The sequence below is a fragment of the Chiroxiphia lanceolata genome, chromosome 12, assembly GCF_009829145.1.
Source record: "Chiroxiphia lanceolata isolate bChiLan1 chromosome 12, bChiLan1.pri, whole genome shotgun sequence".
Classification (NCBI taxonomy): Eukaryota; Metazoa; Chordata; class Aves; order Passeriformes; family Pipridae; genus Chiroxiphia; species Chiroxiphia lanceolata.
The window spans coordinates 13614116-13637870 of record NC_045648.1 but is presented as its reverse complement, the minus strand read 5'-3'; the positions used below and the strand labels follow the sequence as shown (position 1 = coordinate 13637870).

General features: G+C 41.9%; 1 protein-coding gene across 1 annotated transcript in view; it reads left to right on the top strand.

Annotated features, from left to right (window-relative positions):
* Positions 1-3349: 3349 nt before the first annotated feature.
* The window catches only part of PRTG (protogenin), a 78386-nt gene continuing 57980 nt past the window's right edge, over positions 3350-23755 (top strand). Inside the window, 2 exon segments of the mRNA XM_032700697.1 lie at positions 3350-3419; positions 4020-4322. Of these exon segments, the coding sequence (XP_032556588.1) occupies positions 3350-3419; positions 4020-4322 (373 nt within the window).

Here is a 23755-nt window from a genome sequence, read left to right as displayed (position 1 = left end):
TTGAGTTACAAGTGAATTTTCAGCTTCTTTCCTTTTCCTGACGCTGCTGTGTTCCATCCCAGGGAAGACTCCTGCCTATCAGTTCACTTTCTAGAGATGTTGGTAACATTTGAGATGAAGTGTACAAACACCATGGGTATGAGATTTCATTAATTTGGAAAATCCCTCTCTGGTTCATAATGGTACCAAAATTCTGGATTTTATAGCCCCAGCCCAGTTTATTAGTCCTGGATGGATTGCCAGTTGCCTTTACACACAGACAGAAGAGCATGGAGAAAAGCCCAGAGTTAGATCTGTTCATGTCAATCAGATTTTTTAAATCTTTCTTTTCAGGAAACATATAGACTGGTCTGGCCAGGGCTGAGGCTGAAATGCAGCACAAGGTAAATCAGGTTATTTACAGACAGCAACCTGGACAGCATGCTGTTATTCGAGCTGTTGGTAGCACTTCAAAGAGAGCTCTTACTACTGATTTGGGTTTTAAGACATTGAGGAGCTGACTGCTCAGGTATTACAAGTCATTATTTCTTTAAAAGATGTGTGCAGCTTGTTTGCAGACCCAAAAATCTAAGAGAAAGCATAGAAAAGGGTTTACGTGGGTCTGAAGAGCCATAAAAACTGGGGGAGTTTGCACAGCCAAAAATACAGATTGAATCAAGCAAAAAAAGTCTGTGTTGGTGACAGAAGAAAAATTGCTGCCCTGCAGCAAAGTAGGCATAGCTTTGTTTATATTGGCTGGCAACATCTTGTACTCCTGAACTGCCTTTCTGGCTTTCTCAAGATAATGCTTCTGAGTAGGTTTGCCAAGTAGATAGCTGTGTTCATTGGCTGCATATTTACTAACAAGATGTATTTGACAAAGTTGCAACTGGCAGTGCCTTTGAACTGTGGTTCAATTACTTTATCAGCTCAGTATGAATTTAGATATGTTATCACAAGTCTGCACTATCTTTAACCCAATTAATTACTGGAAAATGTGTTAAAATAATGAATTCTGACAAATTAAGCAGGGAGAGTTTATGCTTATCTAGTTACTGAACTGCTTAATTCTAACAGGGATTTTATTACTTGTTTTGTTAAACAGAAATGTGCAAATGAAAACACTGGTGTTTGTACCTGCCCAGACTCAGGCACAAGGAGTGCTCCACTGGGAAGCAGTTCCTTTGTTAAGCTACTGAAGACAGATATTGCATTTGATCTCATGAGGCAAAAACTCCTACTGGGACCGTGTAGTCCAAGGAGACAGTAAAGAGGTTTCCCCATCACTCCAGAATAGACATGAGCACAGAGGACACAGCTAATGCAAACCAGTCCACAAGTAGGACAGGACTACAACTTGCTCTGTCTCTGTTGGCTTTTTTTGTCCCCTCTTCCACTGAGACCAACTCTTCCTTGAAAAAGGGCTAGTGAATTGGGCAAGGAGGGGTAGTGTCCAGTGCTGGGCAGTACAGCTCAGCCACCCACTCATGCCTGCAGGAAGCAGTGAAAAGGTCTGCAGGGAAATACATCTACCCAGGGACAGTCCCAGCCACTCCACCAAATGACCAAAATGCACAGCTTAGAAATGTTACCAGGTACTGCATTCCCTGTGGTTGTGTTTGTCTTCTAGATGTGCTGAGGTCATGTAGGAAATCTCAAACTCAGGTCACACTGGTGAACCAGAATTTAGCAGGAGAGAGTACAGGACTAGCAAGAGCTGCAGATGGAAGTTGTGAATTTGCCACAAGAAAGAACGAACATTTAATCATTAATGCTCAAAAATTATATAAACAAAGTTGCTTGTAGGTGATACTTTTTTTTCATAGTTCACACTTTTCTGACTAGACATATTAAAACACCAAGGAAAATTGAAAAGTACTGAGTCAGGTGGATCCTGTTGCTGTATTTGGTCCTGTGTGCCTGTGCAGTCCTGCTCTGCAAAGTGACTGTGAAACTGCCTGGATGCCTTTTGGGTAAGTGCTTTGCATGTAAATCAAATATTTCCTAATTACCTTTCCTGAAAACTCCAGCTAAGATCAGAACAAGATGAATTCTTCTGCTCAGGTATTTTTGACAAGTGAGGAAGGTGATGTAGGTCAGACTGTGGCTTACGTCACATTTTGGTAGTTCTGATTTTCTCCCTAAGACCTTCAGAGGAGTCACTGACTAAGGCTGTAGCCAGTCCCGGTGATGATGCAGCAGAAGGGACCGGTTTGGTGCCAGCTCCCGACTCAGTGAGCTTTGCAGTGCTGGCAGGAACAAAAAGCAGTAAAAACTTGCCTGTCACTGAAGTCAGCAGCTCTCACAATGAATGCAAACAGGGGGCAAATCTGCTGAGTAAGAAGATGCCTTCCTACATGGTATCTTTAGAAACTAGAACTCTAAACAGACAAAAGAGCTTGGAAATCACTGGCTGCAAACATGGAGTAAAATCAGGGGTGAAACTGAAGCTTAAATGATAACGGCAGCATTTGATGGTATCTCCCCATACACATTACCCAGAGGGTGGGGAAGCATGATTCTCAAGCCATACGTTTGCAGTTTAGGTTGCATTTTGGCAAGGTAGTTTGGACTTGAGGCAGAGGTAAACTTCAGGCTGTTTTGTGAGGAGGCAAGTAAAGAACAGCTCATCCTCGGCAGCGCAGCGCTGTCCTGCGTGGCCATCTGGAGTTGCTTTTATCGGGGCTGTAGGAAGGGGTTAGTGAGAACCACTGACATAATCGGCTTCTCATTTCTTACAAAGCCCATCCTCAGGTTCGAATATTTGCCTGCGTGTGGGGGGAAAGCCAGTTTCACCTGGGCGTGAGAGTGCTCTGGCACTCCTGGACCTCGCTGCACCCGCACCGGGCATTGCGGGGTCCAGTGCGCGGAGAGGCACCGGTTCTGTGCTCGGGATGGGCAGCCCTGGTTTTGGCACGGCCGGGGCTGGCCAAGCGCACATGTTGCGATGCTCGGGGAAGGCACGGCCAGTAAACAGCTCCTGCCCGGCTGGAGGGGCTCAGCGCCGGGGAGCTGCCGTCGGGTCCCGGTGCTGTCCGGGAGAAGCCACATCTCCGGGACCGTGCTCGGCCCACATGGCGCCGGCTCCCACAGCCCCTCGTGCTCGTGGTCGGCCGGTCCCGCCGCCCCCCGCTCCGGGGCATTGTCCGCCGCGACCCCCCGCCCCGCGGCCCGCCCCGTCCACCGCCATCCCTCCCTCCCCTCCCTCCCTCCTCCGCCCGGCCCTGCCCCTCGCCCCTCTCATCCCCAAAGGCCAATGGAGACGGGATGCGGAGAGTAGGGCCGGGACGGGCGCGCCGGGGCCGCTCCGTCCGTGCTCAGTCTCCTCCCCTCGGGCGCTGACCGGTGTGTGTGGGGCGGCCGGCGGGGCATGTCCGCCGCGTCCCGCTGAATGGCGCCGCTCCGCCGCCCGCTGCTGCTGCCGCTGCTGCTGCTGCCAGGTGAGCCCGCCCGACCCATTGTCCGACCGAGCCCCGGGGCCGCCGCACGTGGCTTTATTTACCCGGCGTTTGCCCGGCGGGACCGGCCGGGGAGGGAGCGGGAACCGGCACCGGCCCCGCGCTTTGTTCGCGCCGCGCAGACGGGGCGGGAGGAGCGCCGGGGGGGACCCTCCGCGCTCCGGCGAGGGGCTTTGGCTGACGAGTCCTTGTAAGATCAGCCTTTTTACGACGCGCCCCGCTGCGGCTCCTTTGGCAGCCTTGTAAAATCGGCGAGCGGCCGCACCTGCCCGGCCGCCCCGCCGCTGCGGGGCATGGCCCGGGCCGCGGCGGTGCTGAGGGCGCTGGTTCTCCGGGGCACAGCGCGTTTGAAAACGAGCGGGCAAGCGCCGGGGCGTTTTACAGCCCGAAGGCTCCGCGCCGCTTGGAGTCAGCACCAAGTTTGCCGGGAGTTGTCCGAGTTCGGAGCCCGGAGTGTGTGATAGCGATAGCTTTGCCTCGTGCTGCGAGGATGACTCGCAGTGCGCTTGGTAACTTGCACGTCTCTGCTTACACGTCTGTCCTTACAGGCAAAAATGTTTTTTCTTCCTCTCTCTCCCTCAGGAGTGTGGTGCTTTAGTGAACTGTTTTTTGCGAAAGAGCCTCAGGACGTTACTGTCTCAAGGAAGGATCCGGTGGTTTTAGACTGCCAAGCCCGTGGTGAAGCTCCTATAACTATTACATGGCTGAAAAATGGAGGCAAAGTATCTGAAAATGAACGGATCTACACTTTATCCAATGGTTCGCTGTATATCAGTGAGGTAGAAGGAAAAAAAGGAGAGCTGTCTGATGAAGGATTTTACCAGTGTTTAGCTCTGAACAAATATGGGGCCATTCTCAGTCAAAAAAGCCACCTCACTCTAGCAAGTAAGTCCCAGCTCTTGTTTATTAACCTGCTCATGAGTTTGTGATGGCAGTTCCCTGAACAGCACACAACAACCTGTCATATTGATTATGTACCTGAAAAGTTAAAGTATAAAAGTACAGAGCAATTCTGTAGAAACTTTGTTTCTTTTTCAATGTTTGAAGCGTATGAGAAAAACTTACGGTGGTCCCTGATGTGGCAGGAGAGGCTCTGCCACCTGTGAGGCCTCTTGAGCAGTGGTGCCTTGTGTGGGTGGCTCATGGGTGTCACCAGTCTCAGGAGCAGGTGGTGATGCAGAATTATGCTGACAATGGGCTACAGAAGTCATGAGTCTTGTTTCCCAAGTGCTGTTCTGGCAGCCTTACGAGGGTTATCTACAAATCTGATTAAAAAAAAAAAATCAAAAAAATTCCTTGTTCAGTGGCTTGATGTGTTGTTCCATCTTGGGGCAGGGCAGAATGGTTAATATAGATGTCTATCTTTGGGAGAGAAAAGAGGGGAAAGGTTTTCTGGGCAACTGTGAGGCTTATATTACTAAGGCCTTGCTCTTCTGGCACGTGTGTTCAGCCAAGCAGATGTGGGTGCTGTCCCTTTTGGGCCTGCTATGTGGTTCCACTAGGAAGTGAGAGTCACATTTCTAGGATGACTCCCTACTGCTGGATCAATGGTGAAGGAAATAGTTGTGTCTGAGTGCCTTTATGGCTTTAACAGTCTGACCCCGGGTGTTTGTTACCCTCTGTTTTCCTACCATCTTTAAACACATTGAGCAAGAGATGTGTGTCAGGAACTGAATCCTGTGCCTCCTTCCATGGCAGTGCAGAGCTTTGCCACCAGACTGCTACAACACTATCACCTTTTGCTTCCCAAAAGTACATGGGAATGTACCTTTCAAAGTAAAGTAAATTTTCTCAAAGTAAAGAAAACTTCCATTTCAAAGAAAGTATAACACAGAGAGTACACAGTTTATGTAGTCTTCTCATGTTCCCTCTGTAATAGGACTTAACTGATGAACTTAATCTAATAGGAAAAGACTTCCTTTGACCTCTTACGACCCTGTTCTTAGTAGCAAGTTGCACAAAACTGTGGTGCTGGTGCCTTTGTGGAAACTTCACATTAGTTTTAAGTTGTAGCTTTTCCTAAATTCAACCTGTAACTAGTTGATACAATTGGTACATTAGCTTACATTAAAAAATGTGTGATTGTTGGCATCTCTTAGTTTTTTCTGTGTGCTTCTGAACTGATTGTAAAAACTGTCCATAAGATACCCCAGGAAGGTGTGAAAAACCTTGTTCAGTGAGCCAGAACATTGGGCCATTCAAAACCAGCCTGGAAGCAGGTGGCTCTAAGTAAGTGATGAGTTTTCATGTGCTATAAGAATGCGAAACTCTGAACTCTCAATTTCAAAAACCTGCCTACTTATTTCATTGTGTCATAGCATGTCACTCACATACAGGACTGACAGACCAAGCAATACTTGGGTACTTTTGGTGAAATGGTGAAACATGTGTTAATATTTTTGACACTTAAATTCTCATATCACTATGTTTTGAAGTGTCAGCACCATTAATAACTAGACTGAAGAAAATTCTTCTTAAGAGGAAAGGGTTTTTTTTTTTTGTTGTTAACCAACATAAAGCTAAGCAGTGGCTGATGGATTTTGTGTGTAGCACTGGAAAATTCAGGGCCACTTTAAATCAGAGACATTGCAGGATGAGCTTTATGCTCACTATCAGAGAACTTCTGGAATAGTACAGAGTGCTATGTAGCACAGCATAGTAATGCAGTGGTAATATCTGGTTTTATTCAGATAGTACTGAGCTTCTGTAAATATTTGTTTCTTGGGTGTGCATTATTTCACCAGAAAGACAGTTTGATTTTGTTTTGTTAATTTTCTCTTGTGAACCAATAGATGACATGCTGTGGAGTGAGACTCTTGTTTTGCAGCCCTTTTTTTATCCCTTCCTCTGCTCCTCTGTGGGACTGTGACAAAAGGCTTCTTTTTCTTCTTTGAATACTTGAAAGGTTTTCTATGGCTGTTGGAGAAAACTGGAAGAGATAGCGGATCCATAATGATCACAGTAGGTGTTGTTGACTTAGTGATTAAGTGGTTAACTAGTGGTCAAACATGAAGTTATCCTATGGAGCGGTCTCTTCTCTTTAGTCAAGCACCGATCTGACCGGTTTCAGAATGTCATCTTTACTGTAAAGCTGTGAAATTAGGCAGTAATTTGTATGGTTATAATTTAGAGCCCATAACACATATGCAAAATTAGTTTTCTCTCTCATTTTCACAGTGTTTCTGCCTGCTATCATGAGCTGATTGAACTTTGCTGACATTTTAAGTGAAATAAATGAAAGCCTTGTGGGGCATTTTGTAGCCTTATAATTTTGTTTAGAAGCAGTTGCTGCAAAGGCAAATTACCTTGTGGTCAGGGTACAGAAGGAACTATACATATTAAACAGGTAGAGAATAGGCATTAAATGGGCATTCTTTCTTTGGAGGAAAAAAGCAAATGCTCTCTTCAGTTACTGGTAGCAGCAGGGTGCGAGGATGTTCTTTTACTTTGCCTGGTCAGAGGTTTTGCCAATAAGCTTATCTTTTGCTTCAGAATTGTAATGTTTAGTGTTGCATTTGGAAATCAAAAAGTTTAATCTGTCCAAGAGTTTAAGATCTGAACACACAAGGAGATCAGGTCTTGGTTTCTAAAGTTAGAAACTGGAAGCTGAAGGTTGCACTCTTGGCAAGAATCCCATTATTCATGTGCAAATTAAGAATTCACAGGGTTAAAAGGTTAGAAACTGGCCAGGATGAGGTTTACCCTTGTGATAAAGAGCAGATGACCCTCATTCATTGGCCAAAGCTTTCATGTAGCTCCTCTGCAAAGTTAGTGATTGCCATGAATTGTTCTTGAGGAATGCAGAAATTCAAATGTGAGCAGGCCTTTCCTTAAGTGTCACTATGGAGCCTTATCTCCTGAGCACATCAGAGTAGGTCTGCAGGGACAGGGTTCCTCCCCAGAGGCCCCAAGGCTTTGCTTTCCTGTTGTTCATCCATGCACAAAAGAATTTGACTAATTTAGGGCTTTTTTTTTTGTGAGATCCCCCTACTTTTTAAAAGGAAACTGTGGTGCTGAGGTAGTGCTTAGGTAAAACTAAATATTAGTTTGAGTACATGCTTGTAGTTGCTTCCAAAGCAGGCTGATTGATGTGGGGGGAAAGGAGGAGGTCCTGTGTGCTTCTTTGTGAGGCTACACGTGGGGGTAAAGTGATAATAGTTAAGGATATGACTTACTCAAAATTCAACTTGCTGCTGCCACTGCTACTGAGAGAGGTCTCTTTTAATGGAATATAAGAGGAATGTAGACTGTGGAGAAAGTTCTTTTGGTATGACTTTGAATCAGCCAAAAGAAAACAAGCTGAGATGTTTGTATTCCTGCATTTTTAAATTGTGACAATTTAACCACAGTTAACTAAGATTCTGTCTAAAAATAAAACTTAAACTTCCAATAAGATAGTATTAAGGAAAAATGGAGAAGGTGGATCATGTTCTGAAGGCAGTAATTCAGTGTAGTGGTTGGACAGGATGCTCATTGTTTATTTCCTTTTCACAAAAAAGTGGAAATGGAAGTCTTAAGATGGTTGGATGGTATATAAACAACATTCCCAGATAACCCTTTCTCCTCTCCTAACTTGGCTGAATTGACTTTAATGTTTGTGAATTACAAGAAATGTACAGGTTTCTACATTTCACAAGAGTGAAAGGTTATGCAAGCAGAAGGTTTTTGGGAACATGCTCCTGGAGGAAACTGTGTGTGCTCACTGCACTGCAGTTTGTGAAACACTGGGCCTTTTACACATTGCAGTCTATACTTGGGGGAAAACTCATAATTTTGTTTACCTGCTGTAGCAGTGATGTGACTGCTTGTCCCACTGTCCTGCCAATAATTGACTATATTTATGTTTTCATAGCCTAATACCATCTTTTACTCTGCTTTTAAATATTTCCACTAAAGAGTGCATCCAGCTGAGCCTTGTTTTGTGCTGTGACAATCATGTTTTCTCAGCAGTTCCAGCTGTTTGTTCCCACTTTTGCATTATGCTGTTCCTTGTGTGGGCACAGCTGCATGTGTGGCTAACTGAACAGGGAACTGAGCTGGGTTAAAATAATGGAGTTAACCCAAAAGATGGTGTTTAACCCAAATGAGTTCCCTGATATGGTTTGTCTTGGAGCCACTCACAGTGATTGCACTGATGTAACTGAGAGGACTGATGTGGAGGTGGGAAGGCTTAGTTGGAACAGCAGAAGGCTGCTGAAATGTCAGTACATTTGAATTCCAGTATTTAAGGCAGGATGATGAGGCTCAGTGTCTTAGTTAGCAATGTCAGTTGATAACAGTGAAGAACAGTAAGATTTTTGTTCTTTAGCTGAAATATCCTGAAGAAATAAGAAAACTGGGAAATATTTTCCTTCTTAACTATTCTCATTGTAGGATTTTCCTCTAGAACTCCCCCAGGCATCTTTTGACCCCCTGAAGCCCTACAGCACTTTTACAGAAGACACTGTCAGCATCCTTTTAAGATATAGCCACTAGTTCCTTTTTTTCTCTCTCTTTTTTTTTTTTTTTTTTTTTTTTGGTACTTTCAGCAGTGGCTGCTCTTCTTGTAAGAGCTCTTCCACAGACTAAAGGATGGGCTTTTATATTGTTATCAGGATAAAAAGAAATATATATATACAAAACTTTGTTTAGTGCACACAAACAGTGTTTGTTTCCACTGGCACCTTACTTGAGAAGTGAGCTTTTTATGGGTTTCCTCAACACCCCATTTTCAAATTTGTGTCAAGCATAATGCCAAACTGAGGTGTTCCCTGCCTTTGCTTTTCTTCCTAGCTAGCAAGACCAAAGCTCTTGGGATTTTTACGAGTTTTTATCACCGTAACTTTATAATGTATAAAGTTTTTACCAGCTTTTTTTTTAAAAGAATGCTCAATCTTTTTGGCAATGCACTCTGTAGCTAATAAAACCTTCACCTACATGAGAAATGTTGAAGGGAAACATGGTACCGTGCTAGATGTTGTTCAGAGCTGTGACTACAAGCACTCAGTTCTTACCTGCTGCAAGTTGTGTGTGTGATGTGTGCACTAACCTGTGGAGATTTCTTTTCTACTTGTGAAGCAATGTATGGCAGCGAAAGATGCTGCTCTGTTCCTGCGGTGTGGTGCTCCCCCCCACTGCTCCCTTTCTTCCCCCTCCCTCTTTCTCTGCATTTCTTGGTGTAGAAATTGTTGAAAGGGCATTCAATAAGGCCCCCTTTTGTCAGCCAGCTCTGATTATCCTAAAGAAAAGGATCTCACTCTGAGCAGTTGTTTGCCTAGAGACTTGTTGTCACGTCTTCACAATTTAACAGCTGTGGCTATTGATGGTGTGCAGAACAATTTAAGACAATGACAAAAGAGAATCTTGGAGGAAGAATTTAAAAGTTACTAAGCTTTTTCCTACAGAAATATGGTCATGTCCATTGTTGGACAATTTGTGCTTAGTTTTTGTTTGTTTTTCTCAGGATTTTTTCCTAATTTTATCTCCAAAATTGTGGACATAATCTTTTGTTTAGTTTTGCATTGTTTTGGTTTTTTGGATTTTTTTTTTTTCATCAATAGGCCCAGCTGTTAAATTGGGATTGATTACTTCCAGTCTTTATAACTGGTAATCACCACCTAAGTGAAAAAGTAATCAACAATGTCAGGACTCCACATTTTGTTGAGTAAGTGTGGTTTGTATGGTCAGCATTAGTTACCAGGGTCAACCTCTAGGTAGCTTTTAAGCAGCAGCATTTTAAGCAACATCTACATTTTAAAGTTGATTGTCTCAGCAATTGAGTTAGAGGTAGGAAAAAAAATTGCACTACGTGATTTGTACTGGGAGTTAGAAATCGATCTGGCAGCCTTCCAAAACCTACTTCTGTAGTGGAAACAATTTTTGGCTGTATGGATTAAATAGTTACTTTGTAAAGATGTAAACAGCAGATTTAGGAAGGAGATGGTTGTGGAACCACCTGGGTGTGGATGGTTTGTCTGTGACTTACTGTATGGAATTATTATAAGCTCTTCTGGTTTTTCTGCATGTAAAAATTTTGGAGGGAGGTGGCCTTCCCAATTTATTAGAGGAAAATATAAATAAACATTACTAGACAGATTTTTTTTTCTGCTGCTTTTACTTTGTTTCATAATTCTCAGTAATAATTCTGTGGGTTTTTTCTTATTTTTTTAATGAAATCAAATTTGATCTTCTCAGGTGAGGGGAAGTCTTTTTAGTTTTAACAACATGAATGCTCACAAAGGCAAAATAATCTGAGTGGCATCTGGATAATACAGTTGGCACCTCGAGGCCCCATTCAAAGTGCTTGTTCCTCAGGTGCCCATCTCTTGCACTTCTGATGGGGGGTTTCTGATACATAAGTGCATCTGCAGCCTAGGGAAATAGTATCCTTCCCCCCAGAGGTCTGCTGTGTGCTCCTGAAGTTCTCTTAGATTCTTAGTATGATAACCCAAAAATGACAGAATGTGCAATCTTTGTGGGGTAAAGATTTCAGGGTTCCTGAGTCTTTCTGTGCCACTATTGCAGTGAACAACTTTTAGAACTCCCACTGTGGTCAGGGTATTTTCTGACTTTGGCTGATGAGAAAGCTGTAAATTCTGCAATAGTTAGGCCTGAGGAAGTTACGTTTACTTCTAGGCTGAACATTGTAGCCATTGTGGTAGTGTTCAGTGACTACCCTCTTATTTGCTGGATGTTAGAGCAGTAGAATGAAATGTGAGAAATGAAATACTGAAAATTAACTTGTTATAAAAGGCATAGGAATGCTGATAACAAGCTTTTATCAGAATTTAATCATTTGAGGCAAAAGCTGCCATGTACCAAGATATTGCTTCACCAACCCTGGCAGGGTTACTGGGGACTAAGCTACTGGGGAGGAAGTCAGCAAAGAGTGCTGTTATTTAACCTTCTGTAATCGTGGTTCTTGCATTCATACCTGTATAAAATGATTTCCTCCTCTGACTAAAGTGATGAGAATACACTCATTCCCATAAACTGTTTGAAAATGATCTTATGACGTTGTTTCTGCATCTAGGCAAAGTTTTGAGTAAAGGAATGACCCCTGGAATACAAAACAGACAATAGTGATCAACACTTTTCCTCTCAGGACTTTACAGTTACATTTTGACTCCTATTTTACTGATTTTTTTTTTTCAGTGGTGGAATACCACTGAGCAAATTACACCTTCAGCCTTTGAGAAGAACCACGTTTGAAAGCAGTGTCTGCCACCCGAGCCCTGGGAAAGTTCTCCTGGGCAGCAAGGTCTAAGATGGTTGTTGTTTTAGAATGGTGACAGCAATGTTTTGTGAAAAGCATGACTCTAACCCTCTAGAGAGGGTCTTTGACATATTTTCCCATCTAGAGAATCTTAGGAAGAAAACTTCCTACATACTGACCGATGTCAGGGGACTGGTGGTGGGATGGGTTTTGTCTCAGAACACCGCAATTCACTGTATCTATGTTCAGATGTGGAATGTCTTTGCCAAGCCCATGTTTTAAGCAGGTGCTGGAATGGGCAACAGATTCCATTCTGTGCAAGGTTTTCTGAGTTGCAGCTTTAGGTGGGACAAATACCATGTTTTAGAAAGGAGAAAAGAGGTTTTCTTTAGCTGCAGGCTATTCTGAGTGGTACATTGATGGCAAAACAGCAAAACTTATCCTAGTCCCCTACCCTCAGAACATGCTAAAATTATGATTTTGAATTTATTAATACCAATAACTTATCTTGTAGAAATATGTGTAATGGAAATTTGCTTTTTAACTCTGAGGCACAGTAGTTTAATTTTGAAATCATTTGCTTCTGAGAGAGAGCTTTAAAAGAAATAATTACCTGATTGACCAGGCATAAGAGGTACGTGAAAGTCATTACAAGCATTAAACGTGTCATCTGGTGTTCTTTTAATACATAGCTGGGGGCAGTTAAACTAAGTCTTTACAGGTTGTGGTGTATGTCTTGTATATAGTCATGGATGAATGTTGGAAACTGGTGGGGATTCTGTGAGCAGAAGTAACTCTGTATCTTCAGATTGGATTTTTAGTGTCTTCGGATAATAATCCTGGTTGCATTGATTGGTTGCGTTCTTTGTTCTCATTTCACGAGATCAGAATTTCTTGTGTAAAACCTTTATGTTTTTTGGGGTTTTTTTTGGCTCTCCTGTGAGCCATTTCAGATTAAAGACAAAAATGAAATAAGTTTAGATGAACAACTTACATCTCAGCCTTTGCAGCATGAGCTTCTCCTGTGAAGCAACAGTGTTCCATCTTCTCCCTCTAAAATCCTAGAAGTCCTCTATCAGCAGGTTTTACAAAGTGGGTTGGGCAGTTCTTTTAAGCTGTACTGAGAGTAATTCACTTTCTGTACACCTCAAAATGGAGAGGAAAATGTATCAAATAAAAGAGCTTTTCATTTATTTACTCTGTTCTAACATTCAAAATTCTCTCATCTTTGTCCTCTTCCATGTTCCCACTCTTTTCTCTTTCTCACCAGGTGCAGGCTGGTTTTGCTGCACTTAGTTTTTGTTTTTTCTTTTTCTGTTACAAATTGTCACATATGTGGTATATCATTGCTTCGGATCTGCAAAACTGCTTCTGGTGACCCCTGCTTTCTTATTCCTGCTTGATGGCTGGAAGGAGGTGCTGTTTTCCAGTGGAGCTTATTTTCACAGCTGTGGCAGAGGAGGGAAGTGTCATAAGATACTTTAAGGTCAGTTTTGACCCCAAATTTAGATGAGGTAAAAATGATTCGACCAGAAGTATAATATCTTGTCTCAGGTGGTCTGTCTGTCACTTAAAATCATATAATAATTATGATTAAGAAAAAGCTATTTTGATAGCCATCACAATAATGTACAGTAAAAACAGCTCAGTGTTACACAGTATTGTTTTTTGTTTTACAACCTGTTACAACTGGAAGTTATCAAATAAACCATTATCTTTCAAAGAAACTTTTAAAATTTATCTTAAAGTCTTTGACCGTGCAGAAGAATTTTAAATGCTTACTCCTGCTTGTACAATCTTCAACGTACTAAAAAATTGTTAGGTCACTTATCAGCAAACTAACTGGTGTAAATTATTAAATTACCATTTCACTGTCCACATGAAGATCTCTAGTAAACCTCTAATAAGTGTAACATGTGCCTCAGGCAGAGCTGTGCGTTATGTATGTTCTTTGTAGCGAGAATTCGTTGACTTTATGAAGCTATTGACAGACATTTATCACTTTGTTCATTAAACTTGTCTGTGGCATCCGGGAAATTGATGTTAACTGGAAATATTCTCTGGGAGTTCTGGCACGACTCTGTCATTTTGCCTGAGGAGAGAAACTTTGTACATAGTGTGTCCCAAATTACAAGGGTGAGACTTCCTTCCCCCACCTCCTCTCCAAAAGCCTAAGTGAGCACGTGACCAGCTCTTTTTTTTTTTTCCCCTCTTACTTGTAATGCTTATTTATGCAAACAGCCCTGTGGCCCACAGTTTGCAAGCAGATTTATCATTGATCTTCAATAGAGGTTGAAAGTGGATACTGCTGTTATTAGTTCAGCCAGTCTGTGCCAGAAAAGCAGCTCAATTTTATCCCACAGTGTACAGGAAATTAACTATGGAATTCTTGGTAGCGCTGATAGGAGTTTGTGACATCCCCAGCACGTGGCAGTTAGTCCTGTTTTTAATGGTCAAATCTTTACCTGATGTTGCTTATTGGTGATTCTTGTAGAGTGTATGGTGGCTGACCAGGCATTGCTGGAAGCCTTCATAATACACATCGTGGGGCAGTGCCTTGTTTGGCCTTTTAAAATTTCTGTGTTTGGAATGAACAGTATTTCATTCATTCTGCTCTTGAGCAGTGTGCTCTTTTCCCAGTGTGGAAAAAGATACACACTTTTAACACCTGCCAGTGTTTGATTTCTGCGGATTGTTATCTCATAATGGTAGAGGTTGTTAATAGGGTGTCTGCCCACCTGCTAATGTTCCTGTTGTGCTACCTGAATCCAACTGTATCAGGGATATTTCTAAATGGATTTCACAAATTGTGGTATAATTTGACTAAAATATTTATTAATAGGCCTGAGATAATATTCAGGTTGCAAAACCTTCAAAAAATTGAATATCCAAAAATACATTACGTAAAATTTTTATCTTTTGAGAGAAAGAGTAGAGCAGTTGGCTCTTTAAAATATATCGTGTCTCACTACATAATAGTTCAGTGGATTAAATGAATTTATTGATTTCTGCTTCTTTACTGACACACATTTATGAGCAGTTTCTTTGGCACCATGGCCACATGTCAAAGGTCATAACTTTCCTTCACTGTGGAAGAATAAAAGCTTTCAGATGGTGAATCCCTGAAATCTAAACAGGGCTTTATCCCCCCTTCGCCCCTCAATATAATTACTGGGTTTGCATAGATTTAAGATAAATAAACCAAAATAATAAAAACTATGCATGTTAAAAGAACCCATATATTATCTATCATAAAATAGCTGCAGGAAACTCTCTGGATAGAAGGCAACATATCTAATCTGCTAATAGGTGTCATTATGGAGCACATGGTAGTATATTAGGCTCCTTTATGGTCAGAGACTTTATTCAAAATTGTCAGTTTTAAGAACAGAATAAACATTTTTCATTAAGAATTTTATTACACTTAAGTTTAGAAATAGTATTTCTTTTCTTTTAGAGCCACATACACTTTGAGCACCAGAGGTGATACTGGAAGCAGATCCCACTGAGAGAATGAAGCACATTCCAAATCTGTGCTTTGTGTTTAGATGAATGTTTATAATGTTGACATTTTCTTTAATACCCTTCATTAGTAGTAAGTAGCCTGTGGGATTTTTGTTGTGTACTAGATATGAAAGTCCACTGATGACATAAACACGAAGCTATTAAAAAAGAAACTGCAGTGAAACACGAAGTTTAATAACTCCAGTGGTTTGCTAGTGCTGGCTCGAAGTTAAATAGGCAGGAGTAGTGTGGATTTGGGACTTTCTAGGAAGAGCTACTAACTGGTAGATTAGCTCTGATCATCTCAACAAATAGCAGTGTGAACTGAGGTGTTACTTTGATTTAAAATAATCAAAATGTTTGTGTTAGGTAAGGTGATATAGGTTTGAATCGTTACTGTGGCCTTGCTATAGTCCTCTTAGCAAGGCTGTTTCTGAAGGAATAGCAGAGCCCAGAGTTGTATCAATGGGAAAACCACCTGCCCCAAGAAAGAGAATTGACTGCCAGACCTTATTTTTGCATAGTAGAGATGAAGCCTGTTGATGCTTTTAATCGTGATTCTTGCCAAAAAAATACCAGTGCTAGACTTTTCTTCTGCCTTTTTTTTTTTTTTTTGTGTGTGTGTGTGTGTGTGTGTGTGCAAATGATGATTCTATTCTAAGGGGGCTGGTGGCATTCTCCTCTTAAATATTTATATTGCAGAACTGTAGTCGTTAAGTTTCTGACATGTTAACCTTTTGGATAGAAATTTGTCATGTCAGTATCCATTTCTTTACTTTTAGATTTTTTTAGTACAAAACACTTTGTCAGGACTGTTTGTCCTAAACTCATTTATTCCCTAGAACAAATCCAAGATGAAATTGTATTCTCTGTATTTTTGTTTTTCACCAGGACAGCATGGGAATATCTACTTAGGGAACAGAGACATGGGATTTGTTGGGGAAGTGGTCTTTGTGTCTGGCAGTAGCTTTTGTTGTTGCTGTGACTATAATTCTGAGGAAAAATCTCAAACTTTTTTTTTTTTTGGACACATGTTCTGCACGGCCTCACTCAGCTCGACTTGCTGGAGACACAGAAGGTGCTGTTTGTGCTTGTGAACACCGAGCTGGACTTTCCCTCTAAGCAGTTCTAGACAGATGTAGACTTGCTTTCTTTTTTTTTTCCTGTTCTGCATTAATGAGGAGCTGAAGTGTGATCTAACACTGCCCGGAGAAACCAGCTGGCATGGAAAGCTGGAAACAATGGTCTAATTACCTGGAGAGGAAGTTTGGGAGGGGAAGAGGGCGAGGTGGAGGTGTGAGCGGTCTCATGTGTCTAGAGGTCAGGGCGGGTAAGAGAAGTGCATTGGTGGGAAGGGGCTGGTGCTCAGGAAAATCTTGTGGAGAGAGGCCTGGGATTGGTTTTGCTTGGAGATGGCCATGGGTACAAGTTGGGAGTAGGAGAGGACTAAAGGTCTGGCAAAGACTGACTCAAGAGAGTGTGCCCATCAGAGCAGCTGATCTTGCAGGACATGGAAGGTTGACCCAGGAGGGTCAACCGTTTTGAAGGTTCCCACTTCCCTTGGGAACTTCAGGAAGACAAAGAATACCCTCCTAGTCAGGGATGCTTTAGAGTATTAAAAACACATTGCTGCTTCAGCCAAAGCCTCTCCAGTACGTGACATGAGCCTGCCTGTCCCTGCTTTTCATGGGAAGCCTGTGATTATGGGTTTATTATGGTCTCAATGTTTGATAGGAGGTTTTGAGGTTTGATCAGTTGGAGCTGCAACAAGTTGGGGGAGCCGTCCATGATTGCAACACCTGGAGTATTGTGAAGGATCAGTGTCCTGGACACATAGATTTAGTGAATATTTCAGTCTACCATCCAACTGTTTGTCCATACTCAACAGTAAAATTAAAATAGTAATAGAATGTAATCTTAAGGTGTTGTTTGAATGTAGATGCATTAACACTAGTGAAGAACTGTAGTGCAGAGCCCTGCAGAAAAGGCCATAGGGAAGTTGGTAACTGCTTTCAGGGCAGTGCTTAACAGAGTGTAATAAACAAGGAATGAGGCCACACACTGAACAGAGAGGAGAAAACAAAATATTGAATAGATGCTCATTATGTGAGCACCATTCATTTGGTGCTGTGAATAGTGAGGGAAGTGTGATTGTGCAGTTGTATTGTTTCCTAAAGCATGTATATAAACAGTGCAAATCAGTTACATAAACAGCTTGGTTTCTTCAGTTTCCCAACTTCTGAGCATTTGGGTTTGGAGATTTTCACACTGTGTGTGTATACACATGTAAGAGACACACATACTGAATGCTGTGTTAGTGAGGAAGTTTGGGGATTAGCTGCACTTATCAAAGGATGTATGTAATACAAAGAACCCTGTAATAAAGATGCTTCAAAGTATTAGAGTTTATATGGGCAAGGTGTCATGAAAAGAGCCTTGTTAACAGAGGGCCCTGTGGCAACTTACAAGACAAGTAAGTTTGTCAGAACTTTTTGATTCAACCAAAACATGGACTGGTGTCTAAGCATGTATTTAGCAATACCTTCAACTGGAGAATAAAAGTCCTCAGGTAATATTCTTTGTATATATATATATACATACATATATACATACACATATATGCTTATCTATACATTCTCTGGTGTTTGTCAGTGCAAACTTTACTCTCTCTGTGACCTGACTGAGATGAAATTGAGTTTATTGCTGGTGTACAGGAGAAGGTTTTTGAGGTGCCATGCAGGACTGTGGGCTCCAGTACTGTGGAGGTGTTAGCAACGGTGGGTTTCACCTCCTCCTTCATCAAGTCTGCCTGTTCTCTCAAGTATTTACACATAGCCTAGAGTACCACCTACTTGTTGGGCTACAGGTCTTAATGTTGAGCCATAGTGCAGCTTTTTGGAAATACAGCCCCACAGTCATGACTAGAGAAAAGCCCCAATACTTTTTTTTTTCCTCCTTTTTTTTTTTACCTGGCACATTTATGTAAAGAATCTCAAAGGCAGTGAAGTATTCAAGACCTTGTGCCTTCAGTACAATGTGTGCACCTGGGTCTTCTTGGGGATCTGGACCTTTGGGTGCTGGAACCTTCTTTCTCTGAGAATGTTTTTCCCAGGCGTGTTTGGAAGCTGGAATTACGAGAAAGGGTAAAGCATTATTTGTATTTATTTTAATTGTCCCTTTCATTGCTATTTAGTTGCTGCCGTGTTCACCATTGTCTCTGGTTTATCTAAATAATGTTTGCCTGGCCTTTCACAAACTTGTGATGAGGAAAGATGGTGACCACCTGAAACAATAATATCTGTGGCAGAATAGCCTGAGAACTTTAAATAACCAAAGGGGACCGTTTCCAAGGCAGCTCAGTGACCTTTGGATCCCAGAAGCAGACTATTCATAGAGGCAAAGCCTTTGTCCTGCTTTGACCAGCGGTCAGTGAACTCTGGCAGGCCCCTCGGCTCACCATCTTGGCCCTAGACTAGCAGCTGGTGATTGATTCATTTAACTGTCCAGATTCACATTCTTCTGTCAAGGACTTGTCAAGGAAGAAAAAGGTTCTATGGAGGGCTATTCATTTTACTAAAAGGAAGGGGATGTATTATATGATTGAGTGGATTACTTTTGGGTCAGAAGAGTTCCTGCATTGCTCTGTTTTAATTCGGCCTTCAATCAGAGAGAGATTTAGTTTATCAGAGTGGTGTGGTGCTGATGTAGAGGGGCAGATGATTTCAATTCCATCAGTGCAATAGGGTTGTTTGGTTTGGTTTGGTTTTTGTTCCCCCCCCCCATGATTTGTCCACCCCACGATTTTTCTGCCAAAAAATCCACAGATTTTTGTGATTAGTGATATGAGAGTTAAGAATATTAATTTCTATCAATCTCACTTTTTATTTTAATGTGTGTGTTATATGAGTACTAATGCTGCTACTGCCTCTCATATATGGTTTTCAGCAACCCAGGAAAGCACCGAGTAAGTAAAAGATTAGTGTGTTACCTCTGTTCCATACGAAGAGAAAACTGAGAAGAGAATAAATTCTACAGGATCAAACTAGTAAATTACTTTCCTCCAGACAACACAGGCAACTGTAAAGCTCAGGGTAGAACCTGGTATTTTCTCTCTAGTCCCTGTTTTCACCTGATGAACAATAGTTTGTTGTACAAACCCAGAATTTCCCAAATGCTCAGGAGAGCTGTCTTTCTGTTTTCGGCTGCTGGCTTAGAATCCCTTTTTTTAAAAAAAGCAAGGAAGGTGTTTCCATGCTTTGTTAAACTTGAGTCATGTCTTCAATTTTATAATTAATGCATCCAAAAACCAACTTTGAGTTGTACTAGGGACCTGTGTTTCAGCTTCATCGTGTTGCCCAGCTCCTCTGTCCATCTGCCCTCCAGCTGGGTTGTGTTTCCTTAGCATTAGGATTTTCTTGCTGGTCCTCTTCATGAAGTACTGAGAAAAGTATGTTGTTGCTTAGCTCCTTCCACTGGAAATAACAGGCATTAAAGAGCAGATCCCCCCAGTTAACCTCCTGCCTCTGTTTGAATGAACATGATGAGCTGCAGCAGATGAAATACGACCTTCAAGTTTCTTTACCCCACTCTCATAAGCTATGTAGTGTTTTGATTTGGCTTATTGGACACATTATGAGGGATTTCTGATTGGCTTCAGGCCAGGGTGTTATACTTGTACTGATGGAAGTTCAAGTGCATAATTTAGAAGAAAATACAGTGAGGCTTGGTCTGTTGTGTTCCTTTCTCTCCCTCTTTTTTGAGGGAAAAGAGGTAATTTTGTATTTGTCAGGATAAATGAATGGCTTAACTAAAGAGCACAAGAGAGGAAGGAACTCTGAGATGATATAACCTTGCTAACTGTTCTCTGTTATCCACCTCTACATATGTGTCAGAAATCTGGGATAAATAAAACACCTGTTGAATAGGCAGCCTCTTTCTTGGAGGTCTGGTGGTGTTCTTTCCATGCCTTCAGCTGCATTTCTTGGGGATCACTCCCCTTTCTCAGAGCTTGCTTGTCCCAAGCTGATGTCTGAGATGGGGATACTGGCTTCTCTGTGCTACAGATAATACTTCCCTCAGTGCCTCCCTGGTGGCCTTGGATTGGAGATAAATAATGAGCTTTTCAAAAAATCATGAGAAGGAAAAACAGGTTAGTCATTGTGTATTAGAAAATACAGATAATCTAATAACCAGAGGTATTACCTACTTAGGGAGAAAGAATATGGCTGTTTGCTTGCACTGGGCAAACTGGAAATCCAGCAATCCCACAATTGCCTCCCACCCACGCAGTCAGTAGTCAGAGCAAGGTGACCTACTCTGACAACACTGTAGGCAATACGCACTTCTGATTTGTTTTATGTGAAAATTGGAAGAGTTGTAAACTCTTCCCCCTCTCCTACCTCCAGAATTTTTCAGATAAACATCTGATTAGAGGATTTAAGTAGCTTCAATAAGTAGGTGTTACTGACAATGCCTTTTGGTACTTGGTTTTTTTTTCTGTGAAGTTTCTTTCTGATTTTCTCCCTTCTGTTCTCAAACTTTAGGACAAGCTGTTAGTTACTCCCCTCTGTAGAAAGACTGTTCTTGGGGCAAGATCTCTGGGCTGTGTAATGCAGTGGTGGGGCATTTGGTGACACAGTAATGAGCTGCAGGCATTTGGCCCTTGAGACTGGAGGCATTTCTTCTTTCCTTTCCCCATGGGAATGCTGAAATGTTGACATTTGGAGAGGCTGAAGGGCTTGAATTCCCAGCCCCTCTCCTTAGCGTTTTGCGGTGAAATTGTCTTTCATCCTGAGGGATGCTGATTCTGAAACACTGTAAGCAAAAAACGGGGAGAGTGCTCGTATCTCTCAAGGATAACATTTCTGACAGTCTGAAGGCTGACCAGCACTGCCATATCAGCTTACACTCATTCATAGGAGCACGGTGTCAGTTTGCCACTGTATGAAATGGAACCTCTTCCTCTGCCTTCCCCCAGATGTGAGGGGAGGCTCAGTGGTGGGCGGTGCGGCAGAGGAATGTGTGGGGCCCCTCTGCTGTCCTGGGATGTGCTCTGCGGTGCTGCCCCTGATTGATGAGCTGGGCAGGGTGAGGTGAAGAGAGGGGTTTGCATTCTACTTAGGGGCTAGTTTTATTTTAGCCAGGAATAGCGTTTATTTATTTTTAGAGGTACATGACTGATAAATAGAGGTCTTACCCTTCTGCTGGCATCTGCAATGAAATTCATTGGTCAGAATGGGGCAGATTTATGCTTACAGTGCTGCAGGCTCTTGTTGCTCAATGCTGAAATTGTCTTTTCTGCGTTGCACTGAGTGATTATTGCATTTTTGTTGTTCTTTGAGGAACTTTGGAATCATAGCAGTCAATCTTTAAATCTTTAATTTTCTATTTCTATTTTTCTTTGTGTGGGAGGGTTTTTTTGGTGTGGCTGTTCTTTTTTTTTTTTCTTTCTTTCTTTTTATTTTTTTCTTTTTTTAATGCCAGATTAGGATAGTTAGGGACACATCTTTTGTTGTGAAATCCTGCTTGTGTTCTGATCCTTGTCTTCACGTTGTAAAGTGCAAAACTGTGCTGGATGTTCCCTATGCAACAGTTGGGCTATTAAGCAGAACTAATTCTTCACAGAATGGCAGCAACTCCAAAGAAAGGCATCTGTAGGATTAAGCAGAGATACTAGAAGGCAATCACTTGGCAAACTGCTGAAGGAAAGCAGGCCTTGCAAGGGAGAAAGTGGTGTGTTCTTTCTCCTGAATGCAGGCAGCCACACAAGTAGAACAGCTTTGAAGCTGGTTAATGTGGCTTACTGTGTGCCTTTTCTCTCCTATTTCCTACGCTTCTTGTCTGCAGAAGAGCAGAGGGGAATTCCTTGATAAGTGCATTAGCATTTATTGTGCCTTCTGTGGCCACACACTGTTGCCTGGATGATAGATAGACTGAGAAGGGAAAACCCCAGCTGGGATGCCTTCAGAAGTGAAAAGATCAAATCTCTCATGGTTGTTTACATGGTTCAGTAGGGTATGGCAGTTACACCATCAATAAACTGTTGAATATATAGAACCACATATTTTCTAAGCCTCAATCTTTTAGTTCCTTTAAGACAGTGCTAATGATAACTCCCGAGGTGATATGTATGTCTGACTTCATTGGGAGGGGTGGTAGTGGTATAGTTTTTGGCTCTTATTAAATGATTGAGGTGTAGTAAGGCATTATGTGTGGTCATGTGAATAGCTTGTATCCAGCTGCAAGAGGTAGAAAGTGGCATTGCTGGAATATCATTACCTGCTTTGACCAAAGTAAAATAGAAAGACCTGGGTGTATTATCCTGTCCTTTCTCCCTTCACAGATAGGGAATTCTGATGCATGCCCTTACATTGCAATTCTGGATCCTCATCTTGGTGTAGCTCTATGAGCACCTGATGGGCAGGAGAACAAACTGTAAAATACTGCAGAATAAGGCACTCGTGAGTTGGTACTTTGTCAGTGAGGATCTTCCTGGTATTTTCTGTAGCACATTGGTGCTGCCCAGGATCCCATTTATTGTCACATTAATATGTCATGGATAACCAACTCTGTGTCTGTTCCAGTGGTTTAAAGAAGTGAGGAGGCAACAGTACAGTCTGATAGTCACCTTGTCAAGTTGTACTTACTGTTTTGCATTTAAGAGAACTTTTTGATGGATGTTTATTGACTTCTGAGGAGCCAAATTTCTTTAACTGTTTTGAGTTTTTTTTCTTGACAGCAGACATGTACTCTTTCTGTTTGCACTTTGCAAAGTTTACAGTGAACATGTACTGCCCATTTAGCCAAAGGAAAGAGCATCTTTCATAAAGTACAATATATCCTGAGATGAAATGATTGCTTTCATCCTTGAAAAAACTGATCAGTGTCAGAGAGACTCCTGATGCTCATTATAATAATTTTGAATTCACAGTTTTGCCCAAGAAGGGAAGCTTAGACAGCCAGCCACATTTTTAAGTGTTGAGAGTCTATTGTGCTATTTGATGTGCCCAGAAAACAAACATTTATAGGACTGAAAGCCTCTGAGCCAACAGATAAATGGCAGTGGTAGGGTTGGCTTCTGCCTCCAGCGATGTCCATATGTGCAGGAAGGGGTGCATTTCCAAAACTGCCTCACCAAAGGGAAGCTGTTCCAGAACCACGTGCCTAATTTTTTTCTTTTTTTAATTCTTCCTTTTTTTTTTTTTTTGGTCCAGAGCAGCCAAAGATGATTCTCTGTCTTTGAGACCCTGTCTCCTGACCTTGCATTTCTAAAGAGCTCTTGCAAGAGGGGAAGAAAGTTTTGTTTTATTTTTAATGGAAACAAGACCAAATTTGGCAAAATCAGGACAAGGAAAAGGCTCCTGTCAGTTTTGGGGGTGGTGAGTGGTGTTGGGATGTTGGGGTATTTTTCTTAAGTTTCTTCTCCTTTCCTGTCAGCTGTCTTCAACATGCATCCATTTAAGTCCTCTTCTCTTGATTTTCTGCACTAGAATAGATCAGAAACTTGCTCACAATAACTTCCATTCTGTATGTGGAGAAGATGATATAATTTCATACTTTCTGAGGATACTATAAGAATGAAGGAATAAAAGGATATACTGCAGGAAAGAAAGAATAAATA